Source organism: Microchirus variegatus (genome assembly GCF_963457635.1).
Source record: "Microchirus variegatus genome assembly, chromosome: 9".
In the NCBI taxonomy this organism is placed as follows: domain Eukaryota; kingdom Metazoa; phylum Chordata; class Actinopteri; order Pleuronectiformes; family Soleidae; genus Microchirus; species Microchirus variegatus.
The window spans coordinates 7,305,098-7,322,332 of NC_139810.1; the positions used below are offsets into that span (position 1 = coordinate 7,305,098).

Here is a 17,235-nt window from a genome sequence, read left to right on the forward strand (position 1 = left end):
GAACTATATCTCCTTCTAGTGAGTCAGAGAAACAGAGTTTGGTTTATTATTTTCGTCAAAAGCATAATGTGTGGTCAAACAACTATTTCTTCTGACAAAGTATTGTGGCGCAATAATTGTTGGCACACCGTCAGATATATATTGCATGCTTCATATGCACAGACTGTAAAAATGTAAATACATATCAGCAAAGGCATTTTGAGCTGAGCCATGTTTGGAACTGTTTAAGTTCTTTTTTGGGAGAACAATATTTGTGACACAGTTGGGGAATGATGTCTCTTGAAATGACTCAGCACAAATGTGTTGTTCGCAGCTTCATACGTTCATAAATGGTCTAGAACGACTGCATCGTAAATAATATCGATATTTGGTAAATACTTGAGTTTTTGATATCAGTATCGAACACAAAAAAGTGGTATCAGGACATGAAATTAAATCCAGACCAAATTTCACCTGGTCAAATTTCTGTCATATTTGTCTCTACTGTACATTATTTATTAGGAAATTCACCAAAAATATGTAAAATATTGTCCCAACAAACAAATAATAAACAGAAAAAGAGAAAATTAAGGATGTGTTTGCAAAACTTCAATAAGTATACTCAAGGAGGATTTTAAGGGAGTATTATATTGACTTAGGTAAAAGGTCTTACTGTGTCTTGCATCACTGCAAAATAGTACAAGACTCTGTCTCCTCGACACAGACATGTGTCAGCTGTCTCATTTACAAGCGTCTTCGAATGTGATGTGAATTTGAATGTCCCCTGAAAGAAGTGCACAGATTCATGCTCTTCAAGAGTCTATTAATAATAATACACTGATTGAAGACATCGAGGAGCTGCCGTGCGATAGTGCAGTGAATTATCTAGTTATCCGAGTACATTACTGGTGCAAAATGCTGACACTGTCATATATAAGGGAAGAAACATGGCACTGCATAGTAACAGTAAGATAATCTGCTTTTGCTCATTGTGTCGCCTTAGAACAGAGAAAGAAAAGAGCAACATGACGTGGAAAGGTAAACAGAAGCACATGGCCTGAACCAGAGGTTTGCCCTGGTGCACTTTGATAGTGAGGTGACTTTATTAAAAAAAAAAAAAAAAAAGTATCATCAAATGACTTGAAATGTTCTATAATAATATTCACCATCACCCTGAACAAGGATCCATTGAAAATCTTTGCAAACATCTAAAGGAATAATTTTACTGAATTTTTGAAATTGAGGAAATCATCCATTTGCTCTGTAGTGGGGCGGATTACTGAACCAATCTTTCACTTGGTGATTTAAGCACCATATTTGGCACACTAAAAAAACAAAAACAAAAACAAAAAAACATCATGTGTGCCAAATTTGGTGCTTGTATCACCAAGTGAAAGATACTTATGGTATATTTTTTTATTCTGCCCCCAGTATAAAGGATGTCTCCCATTCACTGCACAGGTGGTTTATGGGTAGAAGGAGGAGGAGTGCATCTGTTTAACCTGCGACACGAGTCAGACACCATGTTGTGTCAAACTCAATTGCTTTTAATTTCGCCCCAAACATTCATTTGGACTATTGTAACAAGGAGATCAATGTGGGTTAATAAAGACCCAGATCAGAACCTGCTGTCTCCCCAGACTGCGTCTGTTTTCCATCCATTGTGAAGATCGAGGAAGAAAAAAGAAGTCTTTTCCATTTGAATTGACCTATGTCTGTGTTTCCTGCACGAATGAGTGCGGACGTGCGTCCTGTCGGTGTATTTTTATACGATTGTGCGCCGTGTCACACGGCACAGCAGCCTCTGCACAGGGCGCATAATGAGATTTCTGCTTCTGCTAATCGCTTCGTTTATTTCATCCCATTGTCTGCGGAGGAAAAACGCACTCACTCACAAATCTGTGGTGGAGAACAGATCAAATGTGTCCGTAATCTCAAGCTTTAGGATGTGGATTTTTTTGGTTTGTTGTGTGTTTGGATTAGACCTTTTCTGGCATAAACAGTGACAACAACAACAGGACGAGTAGTCCTCATGGAGACCAAAACCACTTGGTCCTAATAAGACAGAACTCAATGTCTGAGGGACTGGTTAACCCTTAGAACACAGAGATTACCATGTTAAAACATACAATATACAGAGGCTATAAGACAACATAGAGCAATATAGAGTGTCTTCTGTCCATTTTTCCCAGCACTTAACACTTAACACTCCTGAACAAAAAAGTACTAGTAGTACTACTAGTAGTATTTTTATTTTTATTTATTTAATTTTTTTTATTTATTTTAATTTTTTTTATCAGAGTGAATTTATCAAATTTCATACAGTCACAGTTCAAAGGCAACTTTTTATGAACAAAAGGGAAAGAAAAATGGTCTGTTCTGTACTGTATGCACACATTATTGCTACTTTATATAACTACTAAAAATGTGATATAAAATTAATCAGAACTTTGACTAAACAACACATGAGAAGCATTGTTTTAAATGCTGAATATGTGACCTATAAACACACACTCACAGGATGTCCGTATAATATAAGGAGTTGTGTATTATTCCCACAGCAAAATGACCATGGGTGCACTAAGGGTTACCTTTAGGGCTGAGATTTTAATTCTGGTTAAAGTTATTGTTAGACATTAAGTGGTGTTGGTTAAAGTTCGGTATACAACTTTGTGTTGGTTGTTTAAATGAAAGGATGTCATTGCAGTGCATAGCTGAAGAGCAAATGTGTGTATGTGTGTTTTCACGCAAGATAAATTTCCTTCCACAAATTAATTATTGCAGCTCCTAAGACAATAGGTGCCTTAAGCAAATACGCAGCGAGGAAAAAATATTGAAATGTCGCAGGTCATTTAAGTTTAGCGTATTTAAGTAATACTAAATGTACAGTATGAAGCCAATTTGTGTGAAAAGAAAACATCTGAATGAATGGGTCCAAGTGTGTAGAGAGGAGTTTATAATTACTACAACCATGACACATTTCTCATTGTTCTGACTCCCGCACACTAGATTTGGGAAAAGACACAATGGCTATAAGATTAATGCACCGGCTGCCAGCTTTAAGGATTGAGCGTATTCACATTCAAAAGAGTCCTCCGTTTACAAAGCACATTGTTTTCGCTGCTTTGCAGAGTGACACATTTCCTAATCTGACACCTTATCAACAGGACAACAGCATTAGTCAGTGCCTTTCAGAGCCGTGACAAATTGGTGTGAAAACACAGTGGTTCACGTTTGGGTGGATTTAGGTACAAAAAATTAAATGAATGTATTTCAGTTATTTCCCTTGTGTATATGTATGCATACATTATGTACTGTTCAAAAGTTTGGGGTCACTTAGAAATGTCATTATTTTTGAAGGAAAAGCACTTTTTTTCAATGAATATAACATTAAATGAATCATAAATACATTGTTATTGTGGTAAATGACTATTCTGCACTGTTAGAAATGTTCCTGTAAAATTAACTGTCAATGAAATGTACGGTTTTGTCCTGTAAATGAAACATACAGTGTAAACTGATATTTAAAATTACTTTCACTGTATTTTACAATTAAATGACTATTTAACTTGTATTATTTGCACATTTCAATAATCTAATAAAAACAATATGATTGCACACAGTAAAAGGCACTTTTGTGAAGAGAAACATGTTACATGTCATTGACTGTAGGTTTCACAAAATCTCTGTACCTGGCCACAAGCACGGAAGGCAAACCATAATAAAATTAACCTATTGATTTTTCAATCATGTGATTAAAATGTAAGAGAAAAAGCAGTGTCTTATTGCACTTTTTTTTAATGTAGAGATGACAACTAAAAACTTCACATGCTGAACAAAATGCATTTTAAAACAGTATTATGAACATACATATATTACATATATTAAAAGTATTACAAACATATGCCGAATTTTATGATGGGTAATTTCAAGTCATTCCAAGATACTTTTTGTTTTTGAGCCTAGTCAGCTCACTGTCAAAGTGCTCCAGGGCAAATGGATCATTTCCTGAATATCAAAAATTCATATAAATTATTCCTTGAGAGGTTTGCAAATATTTTCAATGGATCCTTGTTCAGGGCAATGTTGACTATTATGATGGTAAATTTCAAGTCATTTCAAGATACTTTTTGTTTTTTTGAAGGAAGTCAGCTCACTGTCAAAGTGCACCAGGGCAATGGATCATTTCCTGAATTTCAAAAATTCATTAAAATTATTCTTTAAGAGGTTTGCAAATATTTTCAACGGATCCTTGTTCAGGTCGATGCCGAATTTTATGATGGGTAATTTCAAGTCATTCCAAGATACTTTTTGTTTTTTTGAATAAACCTCACTGTCAAAGTGCATCAGGGAACATGGATCATTTCCTGAATTTCAAAAATTAATTAAAATTATTCCTTGAGAGGTTTACACATATTTTCAACGGATCCTTGTTCAGGGTGATGCCGACTATTATGATGGTAAATTTCAAGTCATTCCAAGATACTTTTTGTTTTAGAGACTAAAGTCAGCTCACTGTCAAAGTGCATCAGGGCACATGGATCATTTCCTGAATTACAAAAATTCATTAAAATTATTCTTTAAGAGGTTTACAAATATTTTTGATGGATCCTTGTTCAGGGCGATGCCGACTATTATGATGGTAAATTTCAAGTCATTCCAAGATACTTTTTGTTTTTTTGAAGAAAGTCAGCTCACTGTCAACGTGCATCAGGGCACATGGATCATTTCCTGAATTTCAAAAATTAATTACAATTATTCTTTAAGAGGTTTGCAAATATTTTCAACGGATCCTTGTTCAGGTCGATGCCGAATTTTATGATGGGTAATTTCAAGTCATTCCAAGATACTTTTTGTTTTTTTGAAGAAAGTCAGCTCACTGTCAAAGTGCATCAGGGAACATGGATCATTTCCTGAATTTCAAAAATTAATTAAAATTATTCCTTGAGAGGTTTACACATATTTTCAACGGATCCTTGTTCAGGGTGATGCCGACTATTATGATGGTAAATTTCAAGTCATTCCAATATACTTTTTGTTTTTGAGACTAAAGTCAGCTCACTGTCAAAGTGCATCAGGGCACATGGATCATTTCCTGAATTACAAAAATTCATTAAAATTATTCTTTAAGAGGTTTACAAATATTTTTGATGGATCCTTTTTCAGGGCGATGCCGACTATTATGATGGTAAATTTCAAGTCATTCCAAGATACTTTTTGTTTTTTGAAGAAAGTCAGCTCACTGTCAAAGTGCATCGGGGCACATAGATCATTTCCTGAATTTCAAAAATTCATTTAAATTATTCTTTAAGAGGTTTGCAAATATTTTCAATGGATCCTTGTTCAGGGCAATGTTGACTATTATGTTGGTAAATTTCAAGTCATTCCAAGATACTTTTTGTTTTTTTGAAGGAAGTCAGCTCACTGTCAAAGTGCATCAGGGCAAATGGATAATTTCCTGAATTTCAAAAATTCATTAAAATTATTCCTTGAGAGGTTTGCAATTTTTCCAATGGATCCTTGTTCAAGGCAATGCCGACTTTTATGATGGTAAATTTGAAGTCATTCCGAGATAATCTTTTTTTGAGTGCCCCATCTCTCTCTCTCTCTCTCTCGCTCTCTCTCTGACAATCTTTGCATTCTTACAGTGGGAGGAGCATTCCGTGCATATCATTCTATTTTACCTGTGAAGCAGAAGGACAAAAAAAGTGAGTGTTCATATGATTATGATATTTGATGATAATTTACTGTGTGTGTGTGCGTGCGTGCGTGCGTGTGTGAATGCATGTGTGTGTGTGTGTGTGTGTGTGTGTGTGCGCGCGTGCGTGCGTGTGTGTGTGTGTGTGTGTGAAATAGGTTTCTCTCTAACTCCAGATGAAATTGAGCTAAAAGCTTCAAATTGTGAGTGAGTGTGAGCTCACAGTCTCTCCCTCTCTCAGACTGAATGAAGTCCAGAAGATGAGTGGTTGTGAGGAGGAAGACGAGGACAGAGCAGAGTCTCCAGGACCCAGCTGTCTCTCTGTGAAGAGGGATGAGTCTAAGGGACGAATTATATGCTTCAGTCATGAACCTGGAGCCTCAGACACAAAGTAAGAGCGCTGCTACAAACCTGTAACTTCCTGGTTCTTCAGTCGTATAAGTGAGGAAATAGTTCCCAAAGTGGTTTCTCAACATTCTCACTGCGGCACAAAGTCAGCTTGGTTTATTTATAGAAACCGGCGATTTTCCAAAACTATCACCACTTTTACTCAAACAACGAAACAACGAAATGTTATTTATAACCCAGATTTTTTATTTCAACAACTCAAATGTGACAGCTTTAAAAAAGATTACAAATCCAGTGCAAACAAATTCAACTCAGTTATTCATGAACAGTTAAGTTCAGAGATGACTCTACCCAAGAAATACGGGAAATTCATTTCATTTCAACTTTTAACAACAATGTCTTCTCCTCCAATTGTCAACCAACTACATGAGAAATAAAATCTTTCATAAACAAACACTTTGTAAAGAGCGGGCTTTAGACCAGTGGTGGACAGTAACCAAGTACAAGTCATTCCTTTTGTCACTGAGCGTATCTGTACTTTAATTGAGCGTCATTATTTGGACTTCCTACTTTTTACTCCTGTCATTCCTGAAAACGCCTATTTTCTTTGCAAATCTTTTGATGAATAAAAGTGTGACTCGTAGTGGAAAACACAACAAAAATTGTATAGGTGACTTCAAACTTTTGAACGGCTGTTTGTGTTTGCAGAGGTCAGAACCAGAGACGGAGAGCAGAGTCTCCAGGACCCAGCTGTCTGTCTCTGAAGAGTGATGAGTCTATGGAAACACCTCTATTTTTCAGTCATGAACCTGGAGCCTCAGAGACAAAGTAAGAGACAGTTTGTCCTGTGAAGGAGTCAGATTTTTATAAAAGTGTAGGTTCACAACCAAAGCCTCTGAGAGACACACAAACACACACACACACGTGTCATGAAGAACAATTTTCATGTTACTGTTTTCTCTGTGAAAGTTGTTGCTACGTCTGTTGCAGCTTCAGATCAGAACAGTTTTTTTGTTTTTGTTTTTTTTAATGTGTGGTTAAAATTTAATTTGACTGGACTTTTGTGAAGGAAGAAGAAATAAATGTGTGTGTGAGGAACAGACACTCCGAACTGATTCAGAGTCAAATGAAACTGATCAATAAGCCAAACCATTAACGAGTCAGAGAGTGTGTGAGCCTCAGGTTTAGAACTTTACAACAGTCCATCAGAACCACCGTGAGACAAAGCTGTAAGAGAATAAAGTGTCTCAGATCATAGGACAAGTTTGTCTCGTGTCCCCAGTCGTCACTGAGCTAGAAATTTGCTTCAGTCAACAAATGAGGGCTTTCATTCATTGTCCATCTCTGCCACACACGCTTAGAAATAAATGTAGAACCATATAAGGTGCTTTGACTTGTCCTCATAGGAGAACCCTTTTTGGTTCCCTTAGTGTTACCAAGAACCCTTTTTTTTTAAAAACCCTTTATTCAGGAAACGGGTTTTAAAGGCTTGTTTGGCTCAAAATGGTTCTTACTGGAACCATTAGTGTTACCAAGAACCCTTGAAAAACAAATGGTTCCAGGTAGAACTTCAACCCTTGTAGAAGAAAATTTTTGGATTTTTGGATCACATGTCCATCTGTCACTGACATTCTAGTAATACAAATAATTTCTTCACAGACACAAGCTTGCCGTTTCTGTGGACGACACGTCCTGCTGTCCCCAGTGTGGACAAAAACCCAGGACAGGACATGGACCACAGACCATCACTGTACAGAGTAAGACTTATAAGAGCAGCTCCCATCAGCACTCGCAGACTTTAGAATTTGAAAAAAAACCGTCTAAAAGTTAAAAATGTTACTCATGTTAACTTGATTATAGAGTTTAACTCTCTGTTGCCCCCTGCAGGTTGAAGAAATTAAGGTTTACATTCATTTTCCTGCTTTTCTATCATTATCGTTCTCTTGTATGCAGATGACACTCTGTCCTTCACAATCATCATAGTTATTCTAGAATGATTCAGTCTTTCAGAATAGTTATTCAACATTACAACATAAAACAACAATGTCACGGAAAAACGTGTCATTTTGTCTGTTTAATAATAATCAAACAATCATCAGATCATTTCCTCCAGTCTGACTTCGTCTCTTGTCTTTCAGCAGATGTCGGTCTGCAGGAGGTTCTAGATGAACATAAGATCATTCTGAGGAGGAGATTTGAACATGTGACTGAAGGAACTGAAGGAAAAGGAAGTAGAATCCTCTTGAACAGGATCTTCATTGAGCTCTATATCATAGAGGGACAGAGTGGAGAGGTCGATACTCAGCATGAGGTGATTCAGCTGGAGACCACCTCCAAGAAGAAGATGGTCCAGGACACTCCCATCAAGTGCTGCGACGTCTTTAAAGCCTCACCTGACCAGCAGGGGCGCATCAGAGTCGTCCTGACCAACGGCGTCGCTGGTGTTGGAAAAACCTTCTCGGTGCAGAAGTTCACTCTGGACTGGGCCGAGGGTTTGGAAAACCAGGATGTGAATCTGCTGATTCTGCTTTCGTTCAGGGAGCTGAACCTGATCAGAGATCAGCAGCACAGTCTTCTCACGCTGCTCCATGTTTTCTATCCAACATTACAGAAGGTCAGTGCAGAGAAGCTCTCTGTCTGTAAACCTTTGTTCATCTTTGACGGCCTGGATGAAAGCAGACTCTCACTGGACTTCAAAAGCAGGACGCTGGTTTCTGACGTCGCACACAGGTCATCGGTCAGCGTGCTGCTGACCAACCTCGTCCAGGGGAATCTGCTTCCCTCGGCTCTCATCTGGATAACTTCTCGACCTGCAGCGGCCAATCAGATCCCTCCTACATGTGTTGACAGGGTAACAGAAGTACGAGGCTTCACTGACGACCAGAAGGACGAGTACTTCAGGAAGAGATCCAGAGATCAAGATCTGTCCAGCAGAATCATCTCACACATCAAGACGTCCAGGAGCCTCCACATCATGTGTCAAATCCCAGTCTTCTGCTGGATCAGTGCTACAGTTCTGGAGCACATGATGACCACCGAGCAGAGAGGAGAGCTGCCCAAGACCCTGACAGACCTGTACTCACACTTCCTGCTGGTTCAGACAAAGAAGAAGAAGAACAAGTACGATAAAGGACTTGAGATTAATCCACAGGACATTCTTCTGAAGCTGGGGAGGCTGGCCTTTGAACATCTGCAGAAAGGAGACATTATGTTCTACGAAGAAGACCTGGACCGGTGTGGTCTTGACGTGACAGAAGCCTCGGTGTACTCAGGAGTTTGTACAGAGATCTTCAGAAAAGAGAGTGTGATTTTCCAGAAAACAGTCTACTGCTTTGTTCATCTGAGCGTTCAGGAGTTTCTGGCTGCAGTCTACATGTTCCACTGTTTTACCAACAGGAAGACAGAGGTACTGCAGGACTTCTTCAGACAAGAAGACAAAGACAGGGGCTCAAACAGGTTTAGCACAAACGTATCACTCGACGTCTTCCTGAAAGAAGTCATGAAGAAATCACTTCAAAGTGGAAACGGTCACCTGGACCTGTTTGTTCGCTTCCTTCATGGACTCTGTCTGGAGTCCAACTGGAGACTCGTAGGAGTTCTGCTGGGTCAGACTCAGAACAATCCAGAAATCATCCAGAGGGTCATTGAGAACCTGAAGAAGATGAACACGCACAACATCTCACCTGACAGAAGCATCAACATCTTCCATTGTCTGACAGAGATGAACGACCAATCAGTGCATCAGGAGATCAAAGAGTTCATGGAGTCCAAGGACAGAGGACAGGAACTCTCTGATATCCACTGCTCTGCTCTGGCCTACATGCTGCAGATGTCTGAGAAGGTTCTGGATGAGTTGGACATGGACAAGTACAGAACATCAGTCCAGGGAAAACAGAGACTGATTCCAGCTGTGAGGAACTGCAGGAAGGCTGTGTAAGTTCAGACATAATCAATAACATCATCAATCAGTGATGTTTAATGATTTGGTTTCATTAAATAGTCTTCTCTTTAAATCGTCTTCTCTTTCTCTTCATTTGACTGAACACATGATCGAACACTGACTGGTTCCAAGCAGCAACTTCTCATCTTTTATTCTTTATTCAGGTTGAGGAGCTGCAGATTGTCAGAGATCAGCTGTTCTTCTGTGGTCTCAGCTCTAAAGTCCAAGCCCTCCCACCTGAGAGAACTGGACCTGAGCTGGAACCAGGATCTACAGGATTCAGGAGTGAAGCTGCTGTGTTCTGGACTGGAGAGTCCACATTGTAGACTGAAGACTCTCAAGTGAGTTCACTGACTGAAGCTGCTGTCTTTTTTTAAACTTTAATTTCCTTAACATGAAACTCATTTGATTCACACACACAGTCGTCTCATGTGTTGTTCTTTATTCAGGTTGAGACGCTGCAGATTGTCAGAGATCAGCTGTTCTTCTCTGGTCTCAGCTCTGAAATCCAACCCCTCCCACCTGAGAGAACTGGACTTGAGCTGGAATGAGGATCTGCAAAGTACAGGAGTGAATCTGCTGTGTTCAGGACTGGAAAGTCCACGTTGTAGACTGGAGACTCTGGGGTGAGTTCACCGACTGAAGCTGCTGCTGTTTTTTTAAAGTTTCATTTCTTCAGTTTCATACGTGTCATCGCCCAAGTCTACATTAAACTCATTTTATCCACTGATGAATCAGTGAAACACACACATATACAGTCGTTGTCTAAAGTCTCATGTATTCTTTATTCAGGTTGAGTCACTGCTATTTGACGAAGACCAGCTGTTCTTCTCTGGCCTCAGTTCTGAAGTCCACCTCCTCCCCCCTGAGAGAACTGGACCTGAGTAAGAACTATACTGTGCAGGATTCAGGAGTGAAGATGCTGTGTTCTGGACTGGAGAGTCCACACTGTAGACTGGAGACTCTGAAGTGAGTTCACTGACTGAAGATGCTTTTTCATTAAGATTGAACTCATTTGATTCACACTCTCTCTCGCATACCCACACTCAGTCGTTATCTAAGTCTCATGTTTTATTCTTTCAGCTTGAGTAACTGCACTTTGTCAGAGATCAGCTGTTCTTCTCTGGTCTCAGCTCTGAAGTCCAACCCCTCCCACCTGAGAGAACTGGACCTGCGCTACAACAATCTGCAGGATTCAGACGTGAAGCCTCTGTGTGATCTTGTGAACAGTCCAGACTACAGACTGGACACACTGAGGTCAGTATGAGTGTTAGTCAGTGTCCACTTTGATCAGCGTTGTACTAATCACAGTCAGAGCAGGTGTTTCCTCAGTGAAGCCATGAGAGCAGAATAGTTACAGGCTTCATGATTGGACACAGAGAGACAACAGTCGGCAGTCGGACCAGCCACGGGATGATGGTGATCACGTGATCACAGACAATGACACATAACAAAATAAAGAATTGGCTACAGCGTTCGATCAAAGGAGCGTCATGACGACACTCCCGAGGTACAGGCTGCTGTTATTTATGCGACCTCTAGGGGGCAGCTCTATTTTTTTTTTAAAAACACAGTTATGGTTTGTTATCTGCTGCAAATTTGATTGAATGTAGCTCTTAGGTCATTCTTTTGAAAAATCCCATTAGTCACAATGGTGGCCATTTTTAAAGATGGCCGGCATTTCCAACCAAATTTCCAACCATCTTTTACATCAGATTTTCATTTCCTGGGCCAATTTCAGTTATTTTGGTGTCAAATTATAGGCAAAAATTCTAATTTATAAATCAGAAATCCTTTTTATGTCTCTTTCTGCCATTTACTCTGAATAGTTTCCAAAATAATAATAATAATTCCAAAAATCCAAAAATTCCAAAAATCTGCTCCACTATCTGTCGTCTTCTTCTCAACAGCTGGAAGAACTGATGATGATCTTCATGAAGATGATCTTCGCCCTGAGTTCTGCTCTGTGACACAGCTTCAGCAGATCTGGGACAAGCATCATCTGAAAGACAAAGGTTGCTGATGGCCATGGCAGAGTTCAAGCTACTAGTTGAAAACAGTCTCGGCTAATAAATGGGACTCAATAACCAAGCTGCTATCCTGATGTGTGTTTGGAATTACAACAGTCCAGTGAACAGGTCATTATATACCTCCAGGACACGTCTTCTTCTTCTTCTTCTTCTTCTTCTGCAGAGGTGTCTGAATGCAGCAGCAGTACGTCTTCTTATCACAATCAGATATATGGCATTGTTTTTCTCGGCGTAGCCTATGTTGCTCGCTCAAATTGGCACATCACAAATCCAGAGAACTGACCAATCACGAAGCTGCGTATAAGCATGTAGCGTTGAGGGCATGTGGAGGCTAGACCCCAGTGTGAAAACAAATCAAACTAAGCCTAAGTGCAGCCTTGTAAGATATTACTCCCTGAACCGGAACAAAATATAAGTGAGAATGTTTTGTTCTGTACAAACATGTTGAGGCATAAAGCAAAACAGTTTTACACACTGGACCAGTGTCTCTCTTTCTCTTTCTCTATCAACTAATCAGGAGCAAGAACTCCACACAAAAAGGCAGTTTTTACCGAAAATATGAGATGACTGACTACATCTTTAACAGTATTGGTTGTCCTTTTTTTGAAATTTTGAAGCCATTTAAACCCTTTAACACCCAAGGCTCAACAGGTCCGTAAAAGGGCCAGAAAATGTTGTGGTTTTTTGTCACTATAACTTTCAATATCTGGCAGTTATTAACAATGTACTGCATGTTACAACAGTGTATTAACAATTTAAAATGAATAAAAACAAAAAAGTTTATTTAAAAACAACAACAACAACACTGTAGTTGTAAATGAACACCAGATTTTACACATTATTTAAAGTAACATTTGTCTGAATTTTTGTTGCCATTTTTCTTTTTTTGGCCTATTTTTGGACAAAAACAATGTACAGGTGTTTTTCTAACTCCCTCCTCTCTGGCGACAAATAACACGAACTGTCACGCAAATTGCGTTTGCACAAATGTGTCGCTCGGCGTTAAAGGGTTAAAATTGCAATACCTTCATGAAAGAACGTACAAATGTGATGTGGCCGTTCGATACAATGTGACAAAAAGGAAGGGGAATAATTTCACAAGATACATTCAAAATAACATCGAGTCGTAATAAGTGAAAGGAACGCTGCATTTATTCATTGTTCGAATTTCGCTGCATACTGTGCGTGCGTGCATGCGTGTACGCTCTCTGAATTGCAAACAGAGGACACACACACACAAAAAAAACCCAAAAGAAAACAGAGAGGAAACAAGATGAAAACAAGACTGAATCTCTGGGAATGTTTATTCCTCTTTTTTCTTCCCCTTTCACTGAATGTTTTCCGAGGAACACGAGATTCAGTAAACAACTGCTGTCAGCAAACAAATCAAACAAATTACACAGTCGCTCCTCATCGCAACAAAACGGAGATGGATGATGATGATGTGCCCTGGAAACACTGTAAGAAATCTTTCTGCTCGTACTGTGAGAACTGCTCTTGCAAATAAGGGGAATGTTTGGAAATAGCATTTTTTTTAAGTTTCTCTCTCTCTCTCTCTCTCTCTCTCTCTCCAGTATTTGTCACATTTCACCAACAGCGTTACATTCCACAATGCATGTGTTTCATTATCTGGAAAGAATTGCAGTCGAATTAATAATGCAGTCAAAAAAAAACTTCTATCTACAGGGAAGAGCATCCTGATGTTACTGATGTTTTCAAAGTCTGGCCCATGTGTTCAGATAATTAGCTCCGTTAGTTCAGTCCGAAAAAATCTAATTAACTGGATCTCGTGTAACCTCTGATCTATACTTTCCTTTCAGCTATAGATTCAAAGGAGAGCAGCACCTCTGTGGCCAAAACGCTCAGCGGGGAGATCTGAAAAGAGGTCGAGAGAGAGAGAGGCTGTGATCTTTAAATGTTGCACAGCAAGGTTTGAAAACCCCAAAAAAATCCCTCCCGCTTTTCATCAATAAGGATCCCAACATTAACCGTTATACACACACGTGTGGGACTGCCAACTTTTAGCATTTTATCCTGCATCGCGGGTCTCCTGAACGCCACGTGTTTGCCTCTGAAGTGTCTCAATTACCACCGATGCTATCGGAGCCTAAGTGGGGGCTCGCGGCGCGTGGGGTTTTTTTGCGGGGCATTTTGTTAAGTGGGCCTTTGTCGTCGAGTTTCAGGGTTAATGTGAAGTGTGAGCTAATCCACTGGCCACTCAATAGCTTTAACAGTGCATGAAATCTCTTTTGTTAGTGAACCCTGTGCTCCAGGCCCTATCTGAAATTGATCACTGTTCCCTCTCCCTGCCTCTCCTCGTGGGGCTTTGGTGAAAGAAGTATTGACAGACATCCCTCTTAAGGAGGGAATCGGATCGGGACTCAGAGGGGCTGCCAGAGGGAATTAGCAAAGCCAGATAGTTGAGACACAATTTACTATCTATCTATCTATCTATCTATCTATCTATCTATCTATCTATCTATCTATCTATCTATCTATCTATCTATCTATCTATCTATCTATCTATCTATCTATCTATTTCACTTCCATGAAGCTACAGTGACAAAAAGCAGAATTTTTTTTGTCTGCAAAACACTGGATTCTATGTATTCCAATAATGCAACTCAAGAGATCCTTTCTGGTGTAAGCCTCCATATTTGAGTCCAGGCACTCGTATTATCATTAGATTAATTTTTCCCCCTGTAACAGAAACAATAAATGTCTTCGAAGAGAAGGACACGCAGTTTTTGGTCACGTCAACACTCGCAGTTACTGTAATATTCATGCTGTGTGTGTGGTACTTGACTGAATTGGGGTTTTATTGGAGGTTTAGAGTCGGTACAAACACGTGGCATGGAGTCGACGTAAATATTGAGACAGACATCGGTTGGACTGCTGCACAGATATCCACAGTTTTAGCGCTGTTGATACTGGCGTTCATCATGTCCAAAATGTCCATCAGAAGACCTTGAGCTGTCCAACATCCTGCTTTTTGTCTGATTGCTTTGCTGAACAAGCAACTGCTTAGATTTTTTCGGGGGGGAAAACAACAGGTTTTGCCAGGTTGTGTGTGTGTGTGTGTGTGGGCAGAGTTCAATATGGCAGCACAGATGCCAAAGAGATGCAGACTGATTTTTTTTTTTTTGCATGGAGTTCTCAGTCTCTCCACCACGGACACTTCTGGATAGTGGAAGGATGGATGTGAGCTGGTGACCGTATTTCTTCAAACTGACCTTGTTCCCTGGTGTTCTAATGAACATGTCTGTGACATGCTTTGTCAAAATACCTTAAGGATGAAGCACCACAGCAGTTCAATCACTCTGCCAAAACAGCCCTGTTAAGAACGCTCACTTTTGAGTGCCTGTCTCTTTAAATGCAAATGAGACACAGGAAACTGAGGCTCCGGCAGCTAACAGCAGTTAGCATTTAGAGAAGCCATAATTTGCCAACTCGAGTCGGCACATTGCCGCCATATATAAAATGTATCCACTGGACACGTAAATCCTGTGAGGCCGGAAGTTTGTGTAGAACTCTGTGCTGCACTGTGCAGACAAGAATAGAACACTTTGCAGACTTTTGCTCTTCCGGATAATATTGCCCTCGCCTGCACTCTCGCCTGTTTTTTAGGGACAAATCGGAGCTCAGCGAGACAACAATTCCAGAAATGTCTCATTGTGACGTCCCAAGGAGCGGGGAAGTGAACATCGCGTGTTCTTTCTCCTGTACTTAAACTGAGGCGGACCATAAAAAAACATGAGTGAGTCAGCTTTTTTTCACACTTTGCCGACTCATAGGGCCTCCAGAGTCCCAGATATAAGTGTTAAAATTATTAAAAAGTTGATTTTGCATAAATTGTCTCCTGTAAGAAACAAAAATGACACAAGCCGAGTTGTACATTCACAGCAGCTCTGGTGCAGTCAGATATTAATAACTTGTTTGGGACACGTGCTGAGAAGTATTGATTTTCCCGTCTTCAAGGGCATAGAGCGCCCATCAAGTCACAAATAAATCATGGGAAAGTTGCTCCACAATCTGTTTGTTGTATTCCGCATATAAAACGAACCGATAAATGTTTTTTTTGTTTTTGTTTTTTCCCTGTGGAAACAAGCGTTCTCTAATCTTTAACCCATCAGCCCCTCATTATACCCATTAAGGCGCTGTCACTCTGTCTTCATCATGCTGAGTGCTAACTCGTCAGCGCTCTATCTTCGTCTTGTTAAAAGCTCTGTTTGTGTGTCAACACCCCTTCATTTTTTCTTTATTTCCTATTTTTTATTTTGGCCATGGAGACAAATCAGATGTTTCCAAGGCCACTGGAGTGAAACTCGCAAATGCACATTTGATTGTTTTGTGATTTTTCTTTTTTCTTTTTTTTTGTGTGGCAGCCATCAGAAAACGTTGTGCCCTCTCTTCAAAAGAGCGCCCCGAGAAAACTTTCTTATCCCCTCCTCAAGTAAAGTATAGGAAAATAAAGTTCTGGGTGCTGTGATGCGTGCAAACCCAGTATATGTCAGCAGAAAAGCTCTGAGTGACAGACAGCTGAGTGCTTTACTTTAAACTTTACGAAAAAAAAAAACTGTCTGTCTTCACTGCACTTCTATATGTGTGCCTCTGTCCTCTCATCTCCAATCACCCATGTTTTTGACGATGATCAATCAGCACCGGCGCCTCTCGCGGAAACCCCCTTCTTCCACAGCGCTCCCCTCCGCCGCTGCGTCTTCTGATCAGCCGCAGCCTCGATAGCAGGTGGCTGTACGTGGTGCAAGCCGCTCTGACTGTGACACATGACGAGTGCTCCTCCCGGCTCTGATCCGGGGTTTTTTTCTATACAGAATCATTAGCTGCAGAAAATGCAGCGGTGTCAAGCTGGTTCACAGCTCAATCGCTACCATCCGTCTCCCATGCCTCGCAGGATTTCTTCCTCGGAGCATGAGTAAGAGAACACACTGTCTCCTCTCTCACACTTTTACTGCGTTTATTTATTTTATTCTTTAATGAGCTGACCTTAACGATCACTGACAGCGTGTCTGGCGTCTGGGCCTCCTCATCACTGTCACCGGGACGACCTCCTCCCAAGTGACAAACTCGTGTCTAAATGGGGATGTGAGAGGCTGCTGGGCTATGTTTAACTAGCAAGGCACCGACAGAGACAGCCTTATCTCAGAGGTTTCGATTCACGTTTTCAGTTTTTTTTTCACCTCAGCGGTTGATTGTAGAGAGATTTCGGGTGCGGGATGAAA

General features: G+C 40.2%; 1 protein-coding gene across 1 annotated transcript; it reads left to right on the top strand.

Moving 5' to 3' along the window:
- Positions 1–8,068: 8,068 nt before the first annotated feature.
- LOC310931788 (NACHT, LRR and PYD domains-containing protein 12-like) lies at positions 8,069–16,805 on the top strand (the record flags this gene model as incomplete). Its single annotated transcript, XM_083895017.1, has 7 exons — positions 8,069–8,093; positions 8,164–9,958; positions 10,130–10,306; positions 10,415–10,591; positions 10,758–10,934; positions 11,049–11,222; positions 16,655–16,805. 7 exons carry the CDS (start codon positions 8,069–8,071, stop codon positions 16,803–16,805), a joined length of 2,676 nt encoding a protein of 891 aa, XP_083751143.1.
- Positions 16,806–17,235: the final 430 nt, after the last annotated feature.